General features: G+C 40.2%; 1 protein-coding gene across 1 annotated transcript; it reads right to left on the bottom strand.

Moving 5' to 3' along the window:
* Positions 1–1498: 1498 nt before the first annotated feature.
* On the bottom strand, positions 1499–19813 carry LOC109041550 (uncharacterized). The gene is made up of 3 exons (XM_072304061.1): positions 19250–19813; positions 12391–12838; positions 1499–8342 (listed from the first exon to the last, which is right to left on the bottom strand). The coding sequence occupies exons 1-3, from the start codon at positions 19456–19458 to the stop codon at positions 7908–7910; spliced, it is 1092 nt and encodes a 363-aa protein (XP_072160162.1). The 5' UTR covers positions 19459–19813; the 3' UTR covers positions 1499–7907.
* Positions 19814–23440: the final 3627 nt, after the last annotated feature.

Genomic DNA, 23440 nt, shown 5'->3' with positions numbered 1-23440 from the left:
TCGTCTCCCGGACGAAAGAACGTAACTCCATTCCAATGTTGCCAAATTTCCCCGAGCAAATTGCCTATTAATCAAGAGAATCTAGGGCATTTTTGACTGAAAATTTCCCTGATTTTTCTCTAGATCCCAAGCAAAAAACAGAGATATTTTGGATAAAAATTGCTTACGTACATTTATGTATCATAAGTTAATTATTATTCAATAGTTAATATTATTCATAGTTAATTATTAGTTAGTTATTGTTTGAGTCAATTTGGCAACCTTGGAGTGGAGTTACGTTCTTTCGTGCCGGAGACGACGTTATACGCCCCTCTCGCAGGGATTCCATTTCTTCGTTGTAGGGAATCGTGCACTGAAAAAAATTATCGGCGTTTTTACCCAGGTCCGTTGGTACCTTTACCATCTTACTTTTTTTACCAATTATTGGTAATTTTACCAAGACAGACTGGTAAGCTTACCTAAAAACCGGTATTTTTACACTGAAAAAAAAAACTCCGGCCGTGGGAGCCGCAATTACGGGCTATATAGACATACGGTCCGTTCCGGGATCAAAGGCCGAAAATTCCGGCTGCTGGAGGCGTAGCTTCGATTGCTCCGGGTTTAGAGGCCGATGCTACGGCTCCAGCAGCCGGAATTTTTCGGCCTTTGAGTCCAGAACGGACGGTATGTCTATATACCTCGTAATGGCGGCTCCCACGGCCGGAGTTTCTTTTCAGTGTACTGTTTTTTTTTTTTTTTTTCAGGTAAGAATACCACTTTTATTGATAATCCATTCCCGGTAACTTTGCCATTTTATCTCGGTAATTCTACCGTAGTCGATAAAAAATATTGGCGTTTTTATCAAGGTCCAGTAAAATTACTGAGAAAGTTCAATAATTTTACCGAGATTTCTCGGTAAAATTACCAATTCCATAAACGGTAATTTTACCAAGAAAAAATTGGGATCAAATAGAACCCTGAATTCTTGATAATTTTACCCTTTTTTTAGTAAATATACCGAGATTTTTTTTCAGTGTGCAGTCCTACGGAAAAAAGACGTATTATAGTCACCTCCCGGCCAAAGTATCACAAGCGCCATGCGATTTTTCTAAATATCCGCCGCATTGGAACGGCATCAAGTATACAAATGGGACACTTAGTTCAACTGTTTTTATAAGTCACTGGGAATTCAAGGGCATAAGAGTATTACCTACGGATATCATCGTGAAAATAACACTTACATTTTTAGAAATGCCCCAGTGAAAAGCCTATGACGTTGATACATTTAAGTTTTTCACATAGTGAGGAAAATCACGATCTCAGCAACATTTACCTCAAATTAGCTGTATTGACACTACTGTTTGGTGTGCACTGTGAAATTGGCATCGTTTTTTTTTTTTTTTTTTTTTTTTTAGAAACTTTGAATCATTCAAAAAATAAAATAAATGTATGGTAACATCAACAAAGATTTTGGCTGGTGAAATGGGAAAAGATGAAGAATGAATGGAAGACGAGCAAATCAAAAATAAGACTTATATTAAGTTAAACAACAATAATAATTATTATAATAATACACGCATAATAAGTAACTGAATGGGTGGTTTGCAAAATGCAACCCACTAGGGCTGAGATCCTTTTTCTTTGCGTCAATGCCCTAAGTTACAAAACCTGAGCCTTTTATTCAGCAAAAAGAAGACAAGTTGTTGGTTTTTATCAAAAGCGTAGGCCACATCGTTAATATTATTTGGAATGGAAATGTATTCGTATAATGCCTTAAGTAAGAAAAAAAATCATTTTCGTCGTCTTTGATTCTAGGCCTTGCTGTGTGGTTACCTTTGGATAAAGGGAATATGAGAGTAGGTCTGCGTTCACACTCCGCAAAAATTTCGCAAAAATATGGTAACAATATAAAAAACAGCGCCATATCTTTAAGATGCATCGAGCAAATTATTACTAGCATTTAAGCCAGCGAACTTTATGACCCGGATTAAAGTAGGTTAAACTCTCCTCTCCCACTAAATTCTCAAATCTAGAGCGATAAATCATATATAGTGATGAGAAATAACCTGCTTTAAAATGTATTCTCTTTACCGCGGTATAACCACTCCGAAATATAAGCAGGTACGGTACACACATCTATTATACAGGGAGAGGTATGATAGAGGAAATTTTGAGCTACAAACGAGAAAGTCAAATTTAAGAGGATGTGAGCACAATATGAAACCTTTAGCGTTTATGCAATTTCTGAAATAACCGTTCAATTGAGGTTTTAGAGAGCACAAATTTGAACGAGAAGTTTATAAAATAGTTAATGACACCAATGATGTTAAAGGGGGGTTTTTTCGCGTTATAAATTACAACATGAAAATGATAGCAAAAATTTTTTTCCTTGACAGTTTCCCTGTTTTTTCGAATTATGAATACTTTTATGAAACGCTTGGTATAATCTACCAAAAATCATTAGCATTGTGGTGATCGTAGACTGCCACATGTTCTGCCATGTTAAGGAAAAACGCCATATGAACATTCGAGAGTTGCCAAATTTTCTTCGATAAAATGTTTATTTTTAAGGAAAGTTATAAATATCTTTCCTCGGAATTTTCTGGATTTATAGGTGAAATTGCGATTATCATCATCTACAAAATTGGAAGGGAAATACTCATAAATTCACCAGGAAATTCGTGTTTTATCAAAGGAAATTTGGCAGCATCTGATGGCTCATACGGCGTTTTCCCTTGGCACGGCAGTATTGCAGTGTTACCGTAAAGTATGATTCAGTTTTGTCTGATACATTGGTGATGCGATGAGAAATTATCGTTGAATGTGATGGGTGCATCTGCAGTGCTAAGGAAAAACGATGTGAGAACCTTCTAACCATCGCCAAACTTCCCTTAACAAATCACGAATTTTCGGGATGATGTAAATATTTTTCTTCCAAATTTTCATGTATTCCCGTTCGTACTTCGATCTATAGTGTCTAGAAATTTCAATAAAAAACTAGATCACACTTTTTCTCAAAAATAAATATTTCTTGAGAGTGTTTGGCAACATTCAAATGTTCATACGGCGTTATTCCTCAGCACGTTAAACGAAATCGGAACGGAAAGCGGGTGCTTTTTTAGAGTAAATGTCTAATTTTCTTTGTGAAATGACAACGCTTGTATCTCCTGAGAGCGGTTTCGCTTGCATCCCTGGCGTTAAGAAACCGTAAAAATGCGGATCTCTACTTGACACCACGGGAAAATGACGGGGCGTCAGAGCTGTGAATTCATTGTTATCAGATTGTGCTGAAAAATCAGCACAGTCTACCATCGCAACCATATAAAATATCAAAGTTTTATTTAACATCAATGGCAACCTTGTATGAATTTGACGCAGAGGAGAAAATCGATCACCACTAAAATTAGCAGTATTTTTTTTTTCAACCATATAAAATATCAAAGTTTTATTTAACAACAATGGCAACCTTGTATGAATTTGACGCAGAGGAGAAAATCGATCACCACTAAAATTAGCAGTATTTTTTTTTCAACCATATAAAATATCAAAGTTTTATTTAACAACAATGGCAACCTTGTATGAATTTGACGCAGAGGAGAAAATCGATCACCACTAAAATTAGCAGTATTTTTTTTCATTTCAGGCAAACTTTTAGAAGCAAATCTGAAATTGTGATCGTTCAAAGGAGAGGAGAAAAGAGCCTGCAAAATTTCCTTAATTTTTCGATGTGGAGCACTCGTTAATGAATAAAAAAGGAGTTGTCAAAAGAAACTATGAAACAATCCCCCTAACCTTCTAACTCGTTCACTTGGATTTCAGATCAGTCATATACAGATATTACAGACTTTAGTGTACCAACGCCTTAATTTCTGCATTTTTTTGCTTCATAATCGAAAACAGCAGTCCACTTGTACCCATATTGCCCATGCACAAAAAAACCTTGGAAAAATGATGAGATTCTCAACAATAGCATATCATTTCTCAGCATATTTCTTCAGCTTCAATAGGAAGAAAATCTAGTATCCTTAAGAATTGATGACATTTTTGCTCATTTGTTTGAAAATGCGCACAATTTTGCGGGTCTGTTATTTTATTATAAAAGCTAAACGAATAACAAGGTTGAGAACTGTAAAGACTTGTAAATAATAAAAATTCCTATGTATATAACAGCTGAGTAAAGAAGTAAGAAAAGAGTCTATTTACAACAGAATAATGAATAATGTCTCTTGATCTATCTAAAAGAGGAGCGAAATTTTAGTAATAATGATGAAATTCTCTCCACGCAACTCTTAATTTGTGTTGATAATATATCTGTTTCAATGATTAGTGAGACACTGATATGCACGCTATTAAAGTCCATAATACTTTGAGAGAATCCGGTTTAAGTATGCTTACCACTGTCTTTTCTCATATTATCATTCCTTAATTAAGTATCCTCTCATTTTCCTTTTTATCGTACTTTTGTTTGACCTCATCATTGTACAACTTATTATTAACACTCGGAAATATCTCGAGGGGAGGAGATTTTAATTTCACGATAACATGAATTATTTCTCTATTAAAAACAGCAAAAACCCTCGAAAGCTGAGACTTTTTGGTCGATATTTATTTTCATACAATGCCTCATGGTTGAGATTTAGCCCCGGATAAAATGGCTGCCTTTTCCGCTGCACCTTTTCTGTCATTTGCAGAGCTATCGGTTTGAGCAATTCTCTTGAGAGTCATTTACGTACATTTTGAGCAAATTTTTGCATTCTCTTATTTTCTATTTCTTCAATTACAAAATATTTCAATGTATTTTTTGAGAAATTTTTCTAAACAATTATTTAGACTAGCAAAAAAAAAAAAAAAAAATGCAACGATGCTCAAGATATAAAGCTTTACCAGTCACTTTAATTGTTCTTAACATAATGTACACTGGAGAACTCTCACAACGTAAGCAGACGTATAACACATTAATGGTAAGGGAATGTCTCATTTTCACCCTCTGAAAAATGTATATAATAGCGTAGCTAAAATACCTGATGTCGAAAGTCCCATAGTTTATACATTTTCGTAAAAATCTAAAAACAGCCTTGGAAAATTTAAACAAAGACGTAAATTACAGATCAATGCTGAAATAATTGTATAAAAGCCAGTGAAGATATGAATCTTCCACGGAAAAATTACAAATTTGGCATTCAAGATAAAAACTAGGTACGAGGTATGATTTGGTTCAATCGTAGAGCGTTGATTATAAGTTAAATACGATTACTACCAAGATTATCAAAATGATATGCACGGACTAGATTTTTGGTTTTAGAGTGACCGTTTGTTCACCGTGAGCCTCTAAATGCTGGGCTGAGCGACGGCCTTAAATGCTGAATTTACAAAACTCTAACTTGGCCTCGCATTAGCTGATGCAATGTTCGTGAGATACAAAATGCTCGAGATCTCCTCTCTATAGGGACATTAAGATTGGATGGTATGTCCAAAGGCAAAAAACGGAAAAATTGAAAGGAATTTTGTTGATAAAAATTTGTGGTTTCCCTCACGAAAAAACGTAACTACATTTCAATGTTTCCGAATTTCTACTTGCAAATTGCATTTTTACAGGGAGAATCTCGAGCTTGTAGAATTGAAAATTTCCCTGATTCTTCCTTGTGATCTCCTGTGATAATCAGATAAATTTCGGACAAAAATTGCACATTTTTGTAAAACATTTTATTTTTTGAGTCAATTTTGCAACATTTGAACAGAATTACGTTCCCTCGTCCAAGAAACGACACATTGGATCATTTCTAGTAATGTTACAGACTTTTTTTTTTTACCAAACGTGGCAAAAATACCTGAAAAATTTATGAAATTCCCTGAAACAGTGAAATTACTAGAAACGGAAAACCGGAAAAAATGAGTAGAGGAAGGGTATTCGTAAGAGCCGCTTCTGGGCCCACTTTGAATTTCCTCAACTCTTTGATTTTTCGCCCATTGAAGGTTTATAATTTAAGGAATGCACCATGGTTTGGTCGCCATTTTCATCCTCATTTTGGCTGTACTCCTGGCCTAACAATGGATATGCAGGCCAATTTTTGCGGAAAATGCGGATTCCCAATCGAATGCAGGAAAATTCGCATTTTTCGCCGAAATCGGCCCCCAGACCCACGTATCGGCCAGAATTTGCCCTATAATTAGACCGCGTTAAGCAGTAAGGAACCGCGAGTCGTATAAACAATTGCCAAATTAAATCGGGCTATTTAATCTTTTACATGAAAACGGTTGTGCGGAGTTTCAAGCAAATTTCAGTGAATATTTTTGCATAATACGAGGCAAATTCCCGAAAATACTCAAAGGAATTCGCACAAACGTTCTATTGTAAATAATTAAACAATTAAACCACCAAGTCAAATTTGGCAATAGCTGATGTGGCTTGGTTCCTTTCTGCTGAACGCGATTCAATTAGAGGCCGAAATTGGAATCATGATGCATTCCGTCAAATAGACCGTGGCCGGCTAGCGGGCCGATTGTTGAAATTGATAGACAAAGCTATAGACAAAGAAGACAAAAGATATATGGAGGGATCTTATTGGTGGAAGCGGGTGGTTGCAATAGACAAACGAGGTAGGTAATAGACTAACTAACGGCAACCCACGAGAGACCCGATAGTTAGGCTATCATTTTCACTCGTAGTCTATAGGAACCACCGAATTCAACCAATAGGATAGCTCCATACGCACTATGACTTCTTTGTCTATTGCTTTGTCTATCAATTTCAATAATCAGCCCGCAGGTTGGCCAGCGGTCAGCGCGTCTGACTCTAGGTCAATAAGTCGCGGCTTCGGATCTCGGTAATGGAGTCAAATTTTCTCAAAATTGACGAGTGGATCTGCTGAAATAGATCCTACTCGACCCTAATTCTTCAATCCCTGAAAATTTGAAAATCCTGGAGCATGGGTGTGTACCAACCATGTGCGGTGGCTGTGTTTGTCTAGCGACTCAGGCCAAACTTAACCCAACCCCTAGAGAGGGCTCCAGCTCTTGATATAAAAAAAACATGGACCTTCAATGAGCAACTAAATTTTAGTGATGAGGGTTTTTAGCCAAGGTGGGCTCAAAAACGTCCATTATTGATATGTCGCAGGCAAATAGTCAAATTAGGCATTTTGTCAAATGCATAGGCAAATGGTCCGATCGTCTTGTTTAGATTGAAATTCTGATTCTTTCCCAAATTTTCGACAAAAAAACTCGTCGTTCCCGTAAGGAAGATTTCTCTGTAAAAGTATGCTTCGTGCAATAGTATTTGAAACAACTTTTAGCTCCTGTTTATCTGAAGCTTTTCAGCGTATTATAAAATACAGAATTTTTTAAAATTTTAAGATTTAGATGTATGATAAGCATTTGAAGAGGAAGAAACGAGAAGAGTTTGTATATTTGATGAGTTATTTTTACTAAAATATTGAAAACTGGTGAGCTCTTCGACATAAATTCAAGACATTTGGTAAACTGTTCACTGGAAAAAACCACATTGGATCTGGAGTCCAGACTCTTGAAAACATCGACAAGAAAAAATTCTCTTGATTCAATCGGATTTTTGCTAGAATCTTGATTTAAGCTGGATTTTGATTGAATCAAGAGCCCAGTTGGACGTATTTCTGCCAAAGGGAACTATGTGCATTATGACGTGAGCCCTGTTATGCATATATTCTTATGGGTCTCAGGGCTCATGTCTTAATGCACATAGTTCCGTTTGGTAGAAATACGTCCATTTTCTTTTCGATGTTTTTAAGAGTCTGGACTCTAGATCCAATGTCTCCGGTTTTTTTTTTTCAGTGTTAAATTTGACTATCTGCCTGGGCATTTGACAAAACGCCTGATTTGACCGATTGCCTGCGACGCACACCTACATCTCTTCGGATGTTTCTTTTCCCCTCCTTTTTTCCACTTGTGGGTGCTTAAACAGGCTCAGCGTAGCACTCACACTCCTCCGGCTCCAGCTGGTGGAGCCAATTAAATATCATAATATTCCTATCGTACTTGGACAGGGGTTTCCCCCTCTCCCTCTCTACATCCCCTACCGTGAGAGTTTTGCTCTTGTTCACCGCCTTGAGGAGGGTGTTGAGTCCGGACTGGGAGTGCGAACGAGGCGCCCCTCCCCCTCCCCCACCCCCTCCCCCTGCGGCCCCGGGTACAGCGAGAAAGGACGTCCCTTGGCTGGGGGTGGATGTTGCTGTGGGCGTCTCGGCGCCTTTTTTAGCGCGGGCGGCCGTGGCGGCCTGGGCGGCGGCCGCTGCTACCCCTAACGTGTCCAGGTTGCATTTGCTCAAAGAGAAGCGCTCCAGTGCTTTGTAGGTCGTCAAAAGTTTCCGCCGGATGTAGTTCTGGCGCACCTAGAATCAAAAGAGGAACAAGGGTTGTTAAAATATAAGTCGACCTCGTGTGCTGCCGCGCTAAGGAAAAACGCCGTATGCACCTTCAGGCGTTGCCAAATTTCGGTTGATGACACACAAATTTCCTGGTGAACTTATGAGTATTTTTGTTCCAATTTTTCAGATAATTTTGTTCGCAATTTCATCTAAAGCTCCTGAACATTTTCAAGGAAAAATACCCGTAACTTTCCTCAAAAATAAACATTTTATTGAAGGAAATTTGGCAACTCTCATATGTTTATGCGGCGTAAAATTAGGAATATTTTTGTTCCAATTTTTCAGATAATTTTCTTCGCGATTTCATCTAAAGCTCCTGAACATTTTCAAGGCAAAATACCCGTAAATTTCCTCAAAAATAAACATTTTATTGAAGGAAATTTGGCAACTCTCATATGTTCATGCGGCGTCCTTCCTTAGCACGGCAGTGTAGTGTAGTGGTTGTAGTGCTTGCTCTAGGATCGGGCGGTCCCGGGTTCGACTCCCGGCTAGGTTATGAGAGTTTGATGGTCTAAAATAACGGTTATCTGGGACTGGCTTGATTAGGGACGATTAAGCGCAAGATTATCCCTCGTGAGATACTTAAAGTGGAAAAAAGAACATCATCAATTTTGATGATAATAATCCATGCAGAGTGTACAAACATTTCAAAATCATGAGTCGGAAAACGCTGACTTCGAGAGTTTAAATATTTGAGTCAAACACAGCGGAGTGGCGTGCTGCCAGCACCAAACGCGCATTGGCGCCTACAAACCTAACCGGGATACTTCACGCATTGCGCAATGCGTGAGGTATCCCTGTTAGGTTTGTAGGCGCCAATGCGCGTGTAGCGCTGAGCACCCTCGCCCGCCGCGCCGCGGCGCTTCAAGCAACTGTTTCGCAACCAAGGTTTTGCTCAGTATAATACGAAATTGAACATATTAAATATGACAACCATACTTTAATAGTACGGAGCTTTCCTCGCAAAATAAATCAAGATACTACGGCACAAAAAGAGAGCGGTTGTCCAAAAACTTACCAAGTCCTACCATCCAAACCATCCATATTAAATAACTTTTAGCATACTTTTTGAATTGCATTAGAGAAAATAAAGTGACTTGATTTAGGCAGAGTTAACATTCTTGAGTATGCCGTAACGAAGATTTCATTTTGAACCAAGAATAAAATCGCTGAATGAAAGTGGGTTTCTGCTTCATGTAAGTGACTTTTCTTTATATTTAAGTATCTCTTCCTCTTTAAACAAGCATTATTTTCTTTATTATAATTCACGAGGAAATCTTCTCTGCGGTAAATTTATCTTTATCTTATAAATTTATAATTATCTCTGTTACAATCAAGTCACTTTTTCCGCTAATGAAGTAAAAAAATCATGCTAAACGTTATCGAATACATATCCTAGGGCTTAATAACTACCGTTCTTTTTTTATCGTCGTCACTCGATTTAATTTGCGAGGCAATTTCGTTCTTTTGCAGCTAGGCAAATAGAGCTACGTGGTTTGAGTTTCACCGTCGTTTTTTATTTTGATTTTCCCGAGTCGTGCACTGCCGTGCTAAGGAAAAACACCGCATGAGCCTCCAGGTGTTGCCAAGTTTCCTTCGGTAAAATACGAATTTTCAAGGGAAATTTTTGATATTTTCCTTCCAATTTTTCAGAGAATTCCATTCGAAAAATCTGCAGTTTGTAGAAATTTTAAGGAAAAATTCTGACTTTTCTCACAAATAAATATTTTATCGGAAGAAATTTGGCAACGTCTGAAGGTTGATACGACTTTTTTTCTAGTACGGTGGTACATTTCAGGGATTTATTTTGATTTATTTGAGGTTGAAAGAGGGAAAATGTTGAACAACGGATGTAAAACGACATATAATATCATCGCGACAAAAAGCTTAGAGGTGAAATCCAGGGCGTTGAAATGTCAAAGGATGAGATTTGTTCTTTCACCCTCAAGAGTTGGTCATTGACCCGAGAAGGGTAAAACTGGGAGGTTTAAAGACTCGGGTTACAAAGAAGATCCCAGGCTCAAGAAAAATCAATTGAAATGAGTTGTCGGTTTTTTTTTATTTATTTATTTTTTTTTTTTTCATGAAAACCCTCTCGAGGACGTGCCATTGACGCTGTTATATATCTAATCCCGACGCTTTAACCACTATCTTCTGTGTTACAGAGAGGGGAGGCCCCCCAGTCCCCCTGAGCTGGGGGGTATTTCATACCCCACAGACCCCCCGGTGGTAGGGGGCCAGGCCCCCCAAGCAAAATGACCTAGCTACGCCTATGCCTAAGAGTTCCATGACCTAAAATCTAAACTTACCAACAAGTTCGTATCTCCCTATACAGGAGCTCTACTCTTCCGTGCTAGGGAAGAACACCGTCTGAGCCATCAACCGTTGCCAAATTTCCTCCGATAAAAGACGAATTTTCAAGAAAACTGTGGGATATTTTTCTTCAAATTTTACAGAAAATTTCGCACACACTTTAATCTAAAATATCTCAAAATTTCAAGGAAAACTATGCGCAACTTTCCTGTAAAATGAATTTTTTATCTGGTGAATTTTGGCAACTCTCGAATGTACATACGGCGTTCTTCCTTAGCACGGCAGTACTGTGACCCACACGGAAAAAAATTGAATGTTGCTTTGGCATTTATAATGTTAAAAAAATGTGCAACAAGTATAAATGCTGATTTTACAATACAAAAAAACGCTAGGTTAACTACGTCCACGGTTCTAAATGAACAAATTCAATGTTGAGTTGGCATTTTTTTAAACGTAAAATCAACATTTGATACTTTTCGCACTTTTTTTCGACAGATTAATTCAACATTCAACATTCAATCGGACGTATTTCTATCAAACGGAACTAAGCGCCCTAAGGGGAGGAGGGTAGAGGGGGGCTTGAATTGGCGGCGGAACCTGGCGTCGGGCTCATTCCGTCCCATACTCGCAATGCTTTTTTACATGGTGCTTAGTTCCGTTCACTGGAAAAAAAAATCCATTGGATCTAGAGTCCAGACTCTTAAAAACATCGACAAGAAAAAGTACTCTTAATTCAATCAAAATCTATAGCTTAAATCAAGAACCAAGCCTCTTAATTTGAGCGGATTTTGTTTTAATTCAAGAAAAAATCCGATTGAATCAAGAGTATTTTTTCTTGTCAATGTTTTCAAGGGTCTGGACTCTAGATCCAATGTGTTTTTTTTTCCAGTGTTTGACAGAACGCGCTATCCGGCATTCTAAATTCCTCAAAAGGAACTCAAATTGGCGCTCAGTTCCGTTTGACAGAAATACGTCCAATTTATTTCAGTGCATGCTGAGCAAACAAGGAAACGAATCGATTAGATCGAAAACACACCAACTCGGTAACTCGAAAATGCTCAATGTTCATCAAAGATAGTCAATTTTTATGAAGCTCAATAAAGTTAGCGCATCTGTTCCAACTTGGACCGTTGAAACGTCCTTAAGTGCTTGTACTTTGGCACCAAAAATGTTTTTCTTAGACTAATTCCTCCATCTACTGTGCAGTTTTGTGTATGTGTCGCAGTCAATTAGCAATCGCCGGCAATTTGCAAGCAGTTCACACGTTGTTTCAATAAGTAGCAATAATGCGGATTGGCATAATGCAATTTTTATGGGTTATGGTCTTCAAAAGTATGAGCTCGGCTCGAAGCGCCTTCAGTTTCAGTGATACTCTACGCTTTGTCACGATGTTAGTTTAGTTGCATGTCCGATCTCAACCCAACTAATGTCACGAAGTTCACTACACGCTCTTCTGAGTGTGCACATTCCTGCCATGTTTTTAAGGATGGGAAAGTGTCTATTCACATTATAGGCAACATAATCAGCACTCTAATCTTGTTCTTTTATTTTTGAATTGTATAACTTTCTGTTTATTTACCACTGGCTTGAAAATTGCCGGCGATTGCCAATTGCCTGCGACATATGTATTGATTACTTTAATTGTTCCGAGTTGGTGTGTTTTCGTTCTCACTGATTCAAGTCATGAAATCACACTTACTTTTTTATTGACGGATCGCACGAGATCCGCGGGAGAGATGCAGGTCAGGTGTTGCGAAACAGCCGCCGAGGGGTGCCCACCGTGGGGCGACGGGAGCTGCGACGTGGCGGCGTCACCGACAGCCACCCACGTGGAGCAAGAGCGGGACGTGTTCTCGAGTTTGGACTGACAGAGGAGGTAGCTGTTCTTCTGCGCCGGGGACAGGCTCAGCTCGGAGACGGCGGCGCGGAGGCAGCCGGGGCTGAAGGCGTCGCCGAGGGGGCCCAGGGGGGCGAAGGGGGAGCCCAGGGGGGTGGCCCCCGGACCCAGGCCGGGGTGGTTCGGGATCTGGGCGATGTCCGAGGTGCTGAAGGACTTCTGGAGGCCGAGCATGGCCGAGAGCGCCGCGCAAGAGCGGATCACGTCGTTCTCCTCGTCGCACCATTGCACCTCCGGGATCCCTGGCGGCCTGAAACATAAACAGGGATTGTCGTTAGAACATTCGGTTACCTTGAAACATGGACGGAGAGTAGTCCAGGCGCCTGGTAAGTCTAGAGTCCCTTTATACTGAGAGTCAAGACAACACCCCACATGGAGTCACAAACGGGAATAAAGATTACACAAATTGAAAGTTTTTCGTAATCTTTGATCGGCTCATTCTTAAATTCTTTTCTCCGTTCCTTCTCTCATTCCGTTTGTTCCTTGTCGAACCCGAAATTCCTCGGTTCATTCCAGATTATAATCTTTGCAATTGGTGAAAATGTAGTCTTTATTCCCGTTTGTGACACTGTGAAGGCCTAAAATCCGGTTAACCAATCAGAAATGGATTCGCATTGTCTTGACTCTCAGTATAAAGGGACTCTAGGTAAGTCTACCTGGAATTTTGGGTACACAGCGATTTTTTGGCTTACTATGTGTTTTTTGGGTCGCTGAATCCGAGTGTGAAGTTTCCTACCGCGTATCTGGTGAGCATTTTCCCCTATTTTGAAAAAATGGCCTAAAAAGGCCTTTTTTTGCGGTTTATTTGATATAGCGCCTACGCATGAGAAAGAGTCCCGGGTTTAGTTCATGTTTTGAATTGCTGACATAATTTGGAAGAAAATGGTATATGAAGAATATGCTAGGTTTGCTCAAAAATTGAGGAACCTCGGATCTCGGAACTTTGGAACGCTTCGGAACTTGGCTGACCGCGGCGAGCCGGATCGCGCGTTGACGGGGGCGCCGCGGAAACGTGAATGGGCGCGATGTTCACGATGCTGTATCTTCCTCAATTTTTAAGCAAACCTAGCATATGTACACACCATTTTCTTTAAAATTATGTCAGCTATTTAAATCATTAACTAAATCCGGGACTTTTTCTCATGCTTAGCCGCTATATAAAAAAAAAAACCGCAAAAAAATGCCTTTTTAGGCCATTTTTTCAAAATGGCGGAAAATGCTCTCCAGATACGCGGTAGAAAACTTCAGATTCGGATTCAGCGACCCAAAAAACATAAAGTAAGCCCAAAAAATCGCTGTGTACCCGAAATTCCAGGTAGCCTCATTTTTAGCTACCAGGCGCCTGGACTAGAGGTACCAATACAAACGAGAGAATAGACCATTAGATAAGATGTAATTTCAACAATTCCTTTTCTCCTGGTTCATTGGTTTATACTGCGTTAGAGCCCACAACCATCCATGAACTTTTTTGACGGTGAAACTGCAAAAATGGGTATCTCGGTTGCAGTGTTTCGAAATATGCGGTCCTATATTATTTTTTAGAATAAGACCCAACCAACATCATGCCTTGAAGTTTTCACAGAATATTTTCATAAGAAGAAAATAAATCGCTGAAATTTTCGAAAAATGACGTGGAGTACAGGGCCGTATTTACCTACTTGCCGCCCATGGGCCGCTAGTATTTTGCCGCCCCCTACTCATTCGTTTTGAAACATCAATAAAAACCATCAAATGAACGTGCCAGCTGGGGAGGGGTGCATAAGACGCGTTTACTGGTGTTGATGAACACATATTTCGGGAAAGCCCTACAAAAATACACTAGCAAAAATACTAGCAAAAGTTCACGAAACTTTGCTCGAAAGTTAAGTTTCGTAAACCTATCTCTGTGTGGACAAGGCCTTCCATTCATAAGAAATGAACGAACAAATTATGAAAGAACAAACATAAATGTGGATTAATAATTTTAACTTCCACCGCCGCGCCGCCGCGCCTCGCAGACTGCACTGTGTTTGACGCAATGCGTGAAGTATTCACGCAGTCTTGTAGGCGCTATGCGTCTCACGCTGATCGCACTGTGTTTGCCGTAATGCGTGAGGTATTCATGCATTCTTGTAGGCGATATCCGTTTCACGCTGTCCGCAATGACCTCACTGTGTTTGATGCAATGCGTGAAGTATTCGTGCAGTCTTGTAGGCGTTAATATGTGTTACATGCCGATCGCCGCGCCGAGGGCTTCTCCTCTTCACCTCAAGTCCTCGTCATCATTTCTCTCTAGGTAAGTCGCGCCGTTCCAGGCCAAATTGCGTGTTTGGTTTCTCTCTTAATTCGAATAATTTAAGGTGCTGTCTCATGTATCACTGAAAGACGACAAAAGTAGAAATTACTATACTCTCAGAAAATTAGAGATTTTGTCGCCTTTTCTCGTTTGTGATTTTTTTTTCTTAATCCGAATTTTTTATACCTACATTTAAAAAAATTGCAAAATTTGCCGCCATGGGCCGCGGCCCATGTGGCCACCCCCTTAAACCGGCCCTGGTGGAGTAGTTTTCCATCTAAAAAATAAAGTATAACAGGAAGTCTGCAACGCCGCAAAGCGAGATACGCATTTCATGCAGTTTCGCCATCGATATTTGGACTGCGTTTGGCAGAAAAGAACCAAGCAACATCAGATTTTGCTAAAGTTAACTACGCAACTTAATTTTTTACAGAAAAACGTTTGTGCGGGCTCCATTGAAAATTTTAGGGAATCCGCTTCGTATAGTGCATAAAATTCACTGTAATTCGCTTGAAAATCCGCACAACCTTTTTCATGAAGAAAATTGAATTGCTCAATCGAATTTGGCAATAGCTGTTCCTTTCTCCTTAACACGGTCCATTTATTGCCCTCGTGAATGTCGCAGGCAATTGGCAATCGCCGGCAATTTACAAGCCAGTGGTGAATAAATATAGAAAATCATAAAATTCAAAAAGAAACGAACAAGATTAGAGTGCTGATTATGTTGCCTATAACGTAAATAGACACTTTTCCATCCTTAAAAACATGGCAGGAATATGCACACTCAGGAGAGCGTTTAGGAAACTGCGTGACACTAGTTGGGTTAAGATCGGACAAGCAACTAAACTAACATCGTGACAAAGCGTAGAGTATCACAAAAAATGAAGGCGCTTCAAGCCGAGCTCATACTTTTGAAGACCATAACCTTTAAAAATTGCATCATGCCGATGTGCATTATTGCGATTTATTGAAACAACGTGTGAACCGCTTGCAAATTTCCGGCGACTCCTAATTGCCTGCGACATGTAGACATCAAAGGATGTTGGCACAAATGGCACACCCATGCTCCAGGCTTCTTAAATTTTCAGAGATTAAAACTGAGTTTAATCTTTTCCTGCACATTTTAGCAATATAATATAAATTTCCTAATCAAAATACTACGTAGAACATGATTCAGCTGACAAAAGTGACTCAAATTAACTCCTGAATCACCCACATAATAATGGAGTAAAATTTGACAGAAATGGCTCTCTTCGCTATCATGGCAGATCTCCTCCCCCGCAGTACCGTAGCGTTCTCCGCATCGTTGACTCGTTGTGATTGCCATCATTATCTTGCTCATCGTCTTGAAAGTAGGTTAACAATGCGCGTGAGCTTAGGGGTAGTTTTCACCTCTTTCCTATCTCACTAAAGGTCATGGAGACTCCTGAAGTTGAGCCTCATTCCCACCATCAAAAACTCAAAGAAATTCAAAGGAATTTTGAGGAGAAATTGATGGAATAAAGAACCAAGATCAGCGAACATTGTAATACAATGTCTAAAAGGTAGTAGCACTGAACATATTGGTATTTGGAGTGCAGCCGGGTACTAGAAATAATGTAAAATTTTCTTTAAAAAACTTACATTTTATTAACAAACTTTGACCGAAGCTTTTCAAAGTATACGCTTCATCGTCAGGGTCACAAAATCGATATCACAAAGGCCTTAATTTAATGTCAAACAAGGTAACAGATTTCAGTGGTAACAATTGATAACAAGCTATTAGATCAAAACACTCTTAATACGCGACGACGATGAAGACGACCTATGACGATGACCTGACGATGAAGCGTTTGCTTCGAAAAGCTTCGGTCAAAGTTTGTTAATAAAATGTAGGTTTTTTAAAGAAACTTTTACATTATTTCTAGCACTCGGCTACACTCGGAATAAAGAAGTCTCATTTCGATTCTAAAAGTAAATTCTGGAAATATTCGCGTTAAACTTACGGAAACCCTGAGTATCGATGGCTAAAGTAGAAAATCACATATTTCCATCGCTGGGTTTCAAAATTTCCGCTCGAATATTATTTTTTTTAGGAAAAACATGTCAACTTTATAGCTTGAAATTTTCACAGAGTATTCTGCTAATAGGGAGAAAAAAATCAGGGAAGTTTCCAAGAAATTACGGTAACTGATTTTCCAAGGAAAATAATTATAAAGAATAAACAAACGTTTGCAACATCGCAAATGGAGGTACGTGGTTCCGTACTTTTGCCATCGATATGTGACCTTATCCTCCGGATTAGAAGAAAACTTTCCAAGAGCGCCAAGTTTAGGTAAACATTTCAAAATTGGCGCTTTTGATCTCTCAACGGAAAACTCTCCCTACCTAGAAGCATTTGGAACAAGTTACGCGGTTTTATTCAGTGGCGCGGCGTATGCCTTGCGATATATCGATTGATCTACCATTTGAAACTATGGAAAAAGATCGATTACTAAGGTGTTCGCAACGGACACCTTAATAATCGATTCTTTACCATAGCTTCAAATGGGGAAATATCGATATATCGCAAAGCACGCCACGCCTCTGGTTTTACTTTCAGTTTCTCACCACGGCGTGGGTGCTAGCCGTTCCTTTTTCGTGAGCACGTCCGAACCTTTCCTTAAATTTGTGTCTTTGAACATCAGGATGTCATATCTTCCTCAATTTTTTAGGTTTTAGAGTGGAACTTGTTCCAGAATATTCAGATTCTCTTACTGTATGGAGTGGCACCAACAACTCAAATCCGAATGTTTGGAAGATATAAGATCCCTTATCACAGATCCGGTCACGTATCGTCGTTCCCTTGCGAAAGAACGTTACTACATTTCGATGCTGCCAAATTTCCCCTCGCAAATTTTATTTTTACCGAGAGAAACTTGCGCATTTCTAACTGAAAATTTGATTGATTATTCCTCAGATTTCATTCGAAAATCGGAAAAATTTTGGATAACAATATGCACAAGTACACTGGAAAAAAAACTCCGTCCGTGGAAGCCGTACTTACTGGGCGCTTTCCGGGCTCAGGGGCCGAAAGTTCCGAGCGTAGCACCCGGAACAGTCGAAGCTACGGCTCCAGCACCCGGAACTTTCGGCCTCTGAGCCCGGAGCGGGCGGTATTTCTGTTTAGCTTGTAACTTTCCTCCAGTGTATTTTTGTGAAATAAATGAATGGAGAATTTGCACACAAAAATGTTATTGCTTCATCTTAAAGTGCCTAATGAGCTGAGTTCGAAGTATATGTGTCATAATTTTTTTCTGAAATGGGAAATGGGAGAAAAATTGATTTAAAAGTGAGAAAATGCACCGCTTGGTGACATCATCTGGCGGCATTTCCCATTTAAACACATGCATTTTAGCAGATTCGATCATTTTGTGATATCTTCTCTAATAATCGTTCAATTCATGAACCAAGGGTATCCTCGTGGTCAGTTTACTCAGTAGCTTCCACTTAAGCACAAAATCCATCATATTTCAGACGCCTGCAAATTCCTTATTGTTTGGGTCAATTTGGCAACCTTGAAATGGAGTTGCTTCTCGGTCCGGGAAACACTGGAAAAAAAACCACATTGGATCTAGAGTCCAGACTCTTGAAAACATCGACAAGAAAAAGGACTCTTGATTCAATCAGATTCAAGCTTAAATCAAAAGGAAATCCGTTCAAATTAAGAGGCTGGGTTCTTGATTTAAGCTTAAATGGACCACGTTAAACAGAAAGAAACCAAACCACATCAGCTATTGCCAAATTTAAGTGGGCAATTTAATTTTTAACAAGAAAACAGTTGTAGGGATCGTCGTGAAAATTTCAGTGGATTTTCTACATAGCACGAGACAAATTCCTCAAAATGTTCAAAGGAATCCATATACACGTCCTCTCGTAATAAATTAAACTGCCCAGTTGAATTTGGCAATAGCTGATGTGGCTTGGTTCCTTTCTGTTTAACGCCGTCCAAATCTGATTGAATCAAGAGTCCTTTTTCTTGTCGATGTTTTCAAGAGTCTGGACTCTAGATCCAATGTCGTCACCTTCCAGGCAAAGTATCACAAGCGCCATGCGACGTTTAAAAATTTCCGCCGCCATTTTATTTCTTTACTGAGAAATTGTTGGTTGAATCTGTTTGGAAATTTCACTAAATTTTATCGGCAGCACAAAGAAAATTCAGTGAAATTTTCGGACAGCTTCGTTGAACAATTTCTCTGTAAAAAAATAAAATGGCGGCGGAAATTTTTAAACGTCGCATGGCGCTTGTGATACTTTGCCTGGAAGGTGACGATGTGCTCTTTTTTCCAGTGAACGACTGGCAACACCGGAACGGTTCTAGTGGTTAAAGGGGGGGGGGGGGGTTGAGTACGAGGAGGGCGCTCCTACCTGTTGATAACTGGTCTATCTGCGTCCGGGTTGGGGCTGACACTCCTGGCGGTGTGGAAGCCGAGGAGGCGGATCCTGGAGGGCTCGGCGGAGGACACGGAGAGCATGGAGAGCTCGGTGGTGACGGACTCCCGGGAGGGGGACCTCAGGATGCGGGCGTCGACGGGGAGCGAGGGCGTGGCGGGCGCGGGCGGCGGCGGGGCGTCCATCGCACCGCGGGCAGCCAGGACGGGGATGCGGGCCCCCGGACAGGGCTCAGGTGCATGACTCGAGGCGGAAATGGCCGGCGCCGCCGGTGCGGAGGTCGCGGTCGGCTCGCGGTTCGGGCGCCGTGTCGCGGGTCGCGGGTCGTGGGTCGCCGGAACGGAGCGTCGCGGGTCGCCGGAACGGAGCGTCGCGACGCGGCCAAGGTTCAAGCGGAGACTGCCGAGTCTCCGGACGAGCCCCGGTCCCGGGTCGATACGCGCATGGAGGAGGCGTAAGGGTGCTGCGCTGCCACGGCTGGGGCGCGCCGAGCCACCCGCTAGAGAGCGCTCGTGCTGCGGGTAGTCGACAAGGGTTCCATTGCTTTAACCTAGAGTCCCTTTATACCCAGAGTTACGACATCTCAATTGGATCGCATTTTGCAAAAAGGAACCAGCGCGATTACAGAGTTTTCAAAATTGTGCAACTTCTCATTTTCTTTTAAGAATAGTTAATGTATGCACAATATTAACATTTACACCATTACATTTTCCTCTAAAATTAAATTTTTTTCAGTGGGAGGCCCAAACTATTTGTTTTTTTTTTTGGAAACTTTTTAGATAATGATGAAGAAGCAACATTTTAACAACACTGTAATTGCGCTGGTTCCTTTTTGCTAAATGGACCGCGTTTAACAGAAAGGAACCAAGCCACATCTGCTATTGCCAAAGTTAATCTGGCAATTTAATTTTTTACGAGAGAATGTTTGTGTGGATTCCTTTGAAAATTTTGAGGAATTTGCTTTGTACCGTAGAGAAAATCCACTGAAATTTGCACGAAAATCCGCTCATCCGTTTTCATGTAAAAAATTAAATTGCTCGATTAGATTTGGCAATGGCTGATGTGGCTTGGTTCCTTTCTGTTTAACGCGGTCCAAATATGATCCAATTTTGGTCGGGCTGAAAGTGGGCGCGGGCGCCGCAAATTTCACGATCATAGATGAGTGATGCACTGGACCCCCACTTCCAGTAAAACACTTGTAACGAGTGCGAAGGGCATTACGTAACGCACTCAGGGGGAGGGGGGTTTGAGCCAGCGTCACGATTCGTGGCGTCGGGTAGTCGACAAGGGTTCCATTGCATTACCCCAATCTTAACAGCTTTTAAGGTTTGCGACTTTGAGGCCGTGGTTTTTTATTTTAGTTAAATCCCTGTGAATTCAACTTGAAGTCAGTTTTTTTTAGTTAAAAAAGCGTACCCTAGTAAAAGTGAGTCAGCCTGACGCCAGGCCATGTTTCATTAACTACCCTGAGTCTATGACTGATCCAGGCTGACATCAGTCATAGACTCAGGGTGGTTTGTGAAACAGCCTGACGTCAGGCTGACTCACTTTTACTAGGGTAGCTTTGATATATTTAAGTTTAAGTTTTAAAAAAACCATGGCATAACAATGTTTCTTCAAGTGAGAAAGACTGACAACTTAAATCCGCACGGATTTACCTAAAAAAAAAAAAAAATTAAATTAAAAAACAAAAAAAAAAAAAAATTGTCGACAAGAAACGATGCTTTAGGTCAAAGTAATATCTTAGGAGAAAAAATGTTCAGTGTGATCTCTGACGCATGCATAACGAAGTCATCTTCCGGCCAAAGTATCACAAGCGCCATGCGGCGTTTCAAAATTCCCGCCGCCACTTTTATTTTTTTACTGAGAATTTGTCGGTTGAATCTGTTTGAAAATTTCACTGAAATTTCATCGGCAGCGTAAAGCAAATTCTAAGACATTTCCGGGCAGCTTCGTTGAAAAATTTCTCTGTAAGAAAATAAACAGGCGTCGGAAATTGTGAAAAGTCGCATGGCGCTTGTGATACTTTGGCCGGAAGGTGACGGTATTGTCTCTGAAAGGGAAGATAGCAGAACGGGGTTTCTAAAATATGTTATCTCGATGGCGGAAGTGCGAAACCACGTATCTCCGTTTGCAACGTTGCAGACTTCCTGTCATTCTTCAATTTTTCTGTGGAAAACCAGTCAATTCCTTGAAAACTTTTTTAATTTTTCTTACCCGTCAGCAAAATATGGTGTATTCATTCCATGCCATAAAGTTGACTTGCTTCTCTTTGAAAAATTAAGGCAGGAGCAGAAATTTTAAAACACCGCAATACAGATACTATTTATTCGGAAATTGTGAAACGTTGCCATAGAGAAATAAAAGGAGGTGTTTGCATTTCGGGCATCTTGGAATTTTTTTGATGATGTAGGTCGGTACAGCGACGTTTAATCAATCGAATTTCTTGGAAATGGGTGTAATTTATGGAAAAAAGTCATTCAATAAAAAGTGCTTGCAAATTACAACCATTGAGTGTTGATTTAAACCAAAAAAAGTGGCACTTTATTGTCCGTATTTTCATACTTGCGAATTCCGGATTCCGCCGGCCAGGTTGTACCGACCTACGTCATAGGGTAAACAAACCTCAAATGTAAACCCACCTCCTTTTTTTCTCTATGAAACATCGCATGGCGCTTGTGATAGTTCGGCCGGAGGGTGACGGCGCCCTCTGTGATGAGCAACGGGCACCAGGACGCCACGTCGAAAGTGCACACGAACCCGGAAAACACCAGTTGCTCGGGGGGTGAGCATCATCCCGATCGCAGCATCACGGTGCGCAACCTCCTGGAACATTCCTCCTTGCGTTAATCATTGCTCTCGCGCTCCACGCGTTGCGAATAGAGCGCTCATGCGCCCTGCTCCCTTCTCGCTCAGCGTGAAATCTTCCACCTCGCGGAGTTGTCGCAGCGGGCGCAGGATACCACCCGCAACCACTCGATGCTGTCTTGTTGTGTGGCGGAATTTTCGTTTTATCGGGGCAACCGGGCGCCTTTTCTGGGTTATTTTAACGTGCCTTGTCCTCAATACTACTGGGTTGCCGCTTTGCTCGGAGCGTGATTGAGGTTTGGGTTTGGTTGTGGGACCAATAGAATGGAGAATTTGCAAGAGTCTGAAACTTGATGAATTTCGTGTTCAAGTGGAATCTACTGAGTGAACTAAATACGAAGATACCCTTGATTCATAAATTGAGCAATTATTAGAGGAGATATAACAAAATAACCGATTCTGCTAAAATACATGTGTTTAAATGGGAAATGCCGCCGGATGACGTCACAAGGCGGCAATTTTCTCACTTTTAAATCAATTTTTCTCCAATTTCCCATGTCAGAAAAAAATTATGAAACATACTGCGACCTCAGCTCATTTGGCACTTTCAGATGAAGCAATAAAATTTTTGTGTGCAAATTTTCCATTCTTAGAATTTATAAATAAATTGTATTTTGTATATAACGGATGGGCATAGGTGTTGAAACTTTAGAATATGTTCATTTCGCAATGGCTTCTGGAAACATGTGGCATTACAGAGTTTCAAATCTCCGTTGATATTACGTTTATTTATTTACTTTTTTTTTTTTTAGGAAAAACCATCGAATATCATGGTAAACATTTGGTACCTACGGAAGAACCTAGGCATAGGGACAAAAATCAAAGAATATTATAATTATGTTTACGTAGTATTCAACAAAATATTCTATGTTCATTATATTTTTATCCTATTGTTTTTATTTTTTTTCTAAGAGAGATATGTGTGCAAGAGAAAAGCAACAGCACCTTCTGAAATACTTGTTTTCAGAGTTAAACCATTGAGATAAGTTTCACTGAAAAAAAAAATCATAATTTCATTTATATAACTCGCACAGTATTATGTAATTGACTTTGTTTTCATTTTATAACTTAAATTTTTTCTAATATTTCAGCATTTCCTGGCACAAAAACTAGGTACGGAGCATAAGGCTTTTTTCTATGTATAAGAAAATGATCCAGGCTTGGTTTGTAAAATCGAAGGTGGCTCAATTTCAGGCTTGTGAAAACCTCGGCCTAAGAGACATTGCGTAGTAATTAGACACATCCGGAAAACAAGTTAGTCAATAAGAGCCGAGTATCAGACTTTTATTGCATTTATTT

Source organism: Bemisia tabaci, chromosome 9 (genome assembly GCF_918797505.1).
Source record: "Bemisia tabaci chromosome 9, PGI_BMITA_v3".
NCBI lineage: Eukaryota > Metazoa > Arthropoda > Insecta > Hemiptera > Aleyrodidae > Bemisia > Bemisia tabaci.
Note: the sequence above shows the minus strand (reverse complement) of the source record. Positions and strands in the feature narration are given on the sequence as shown.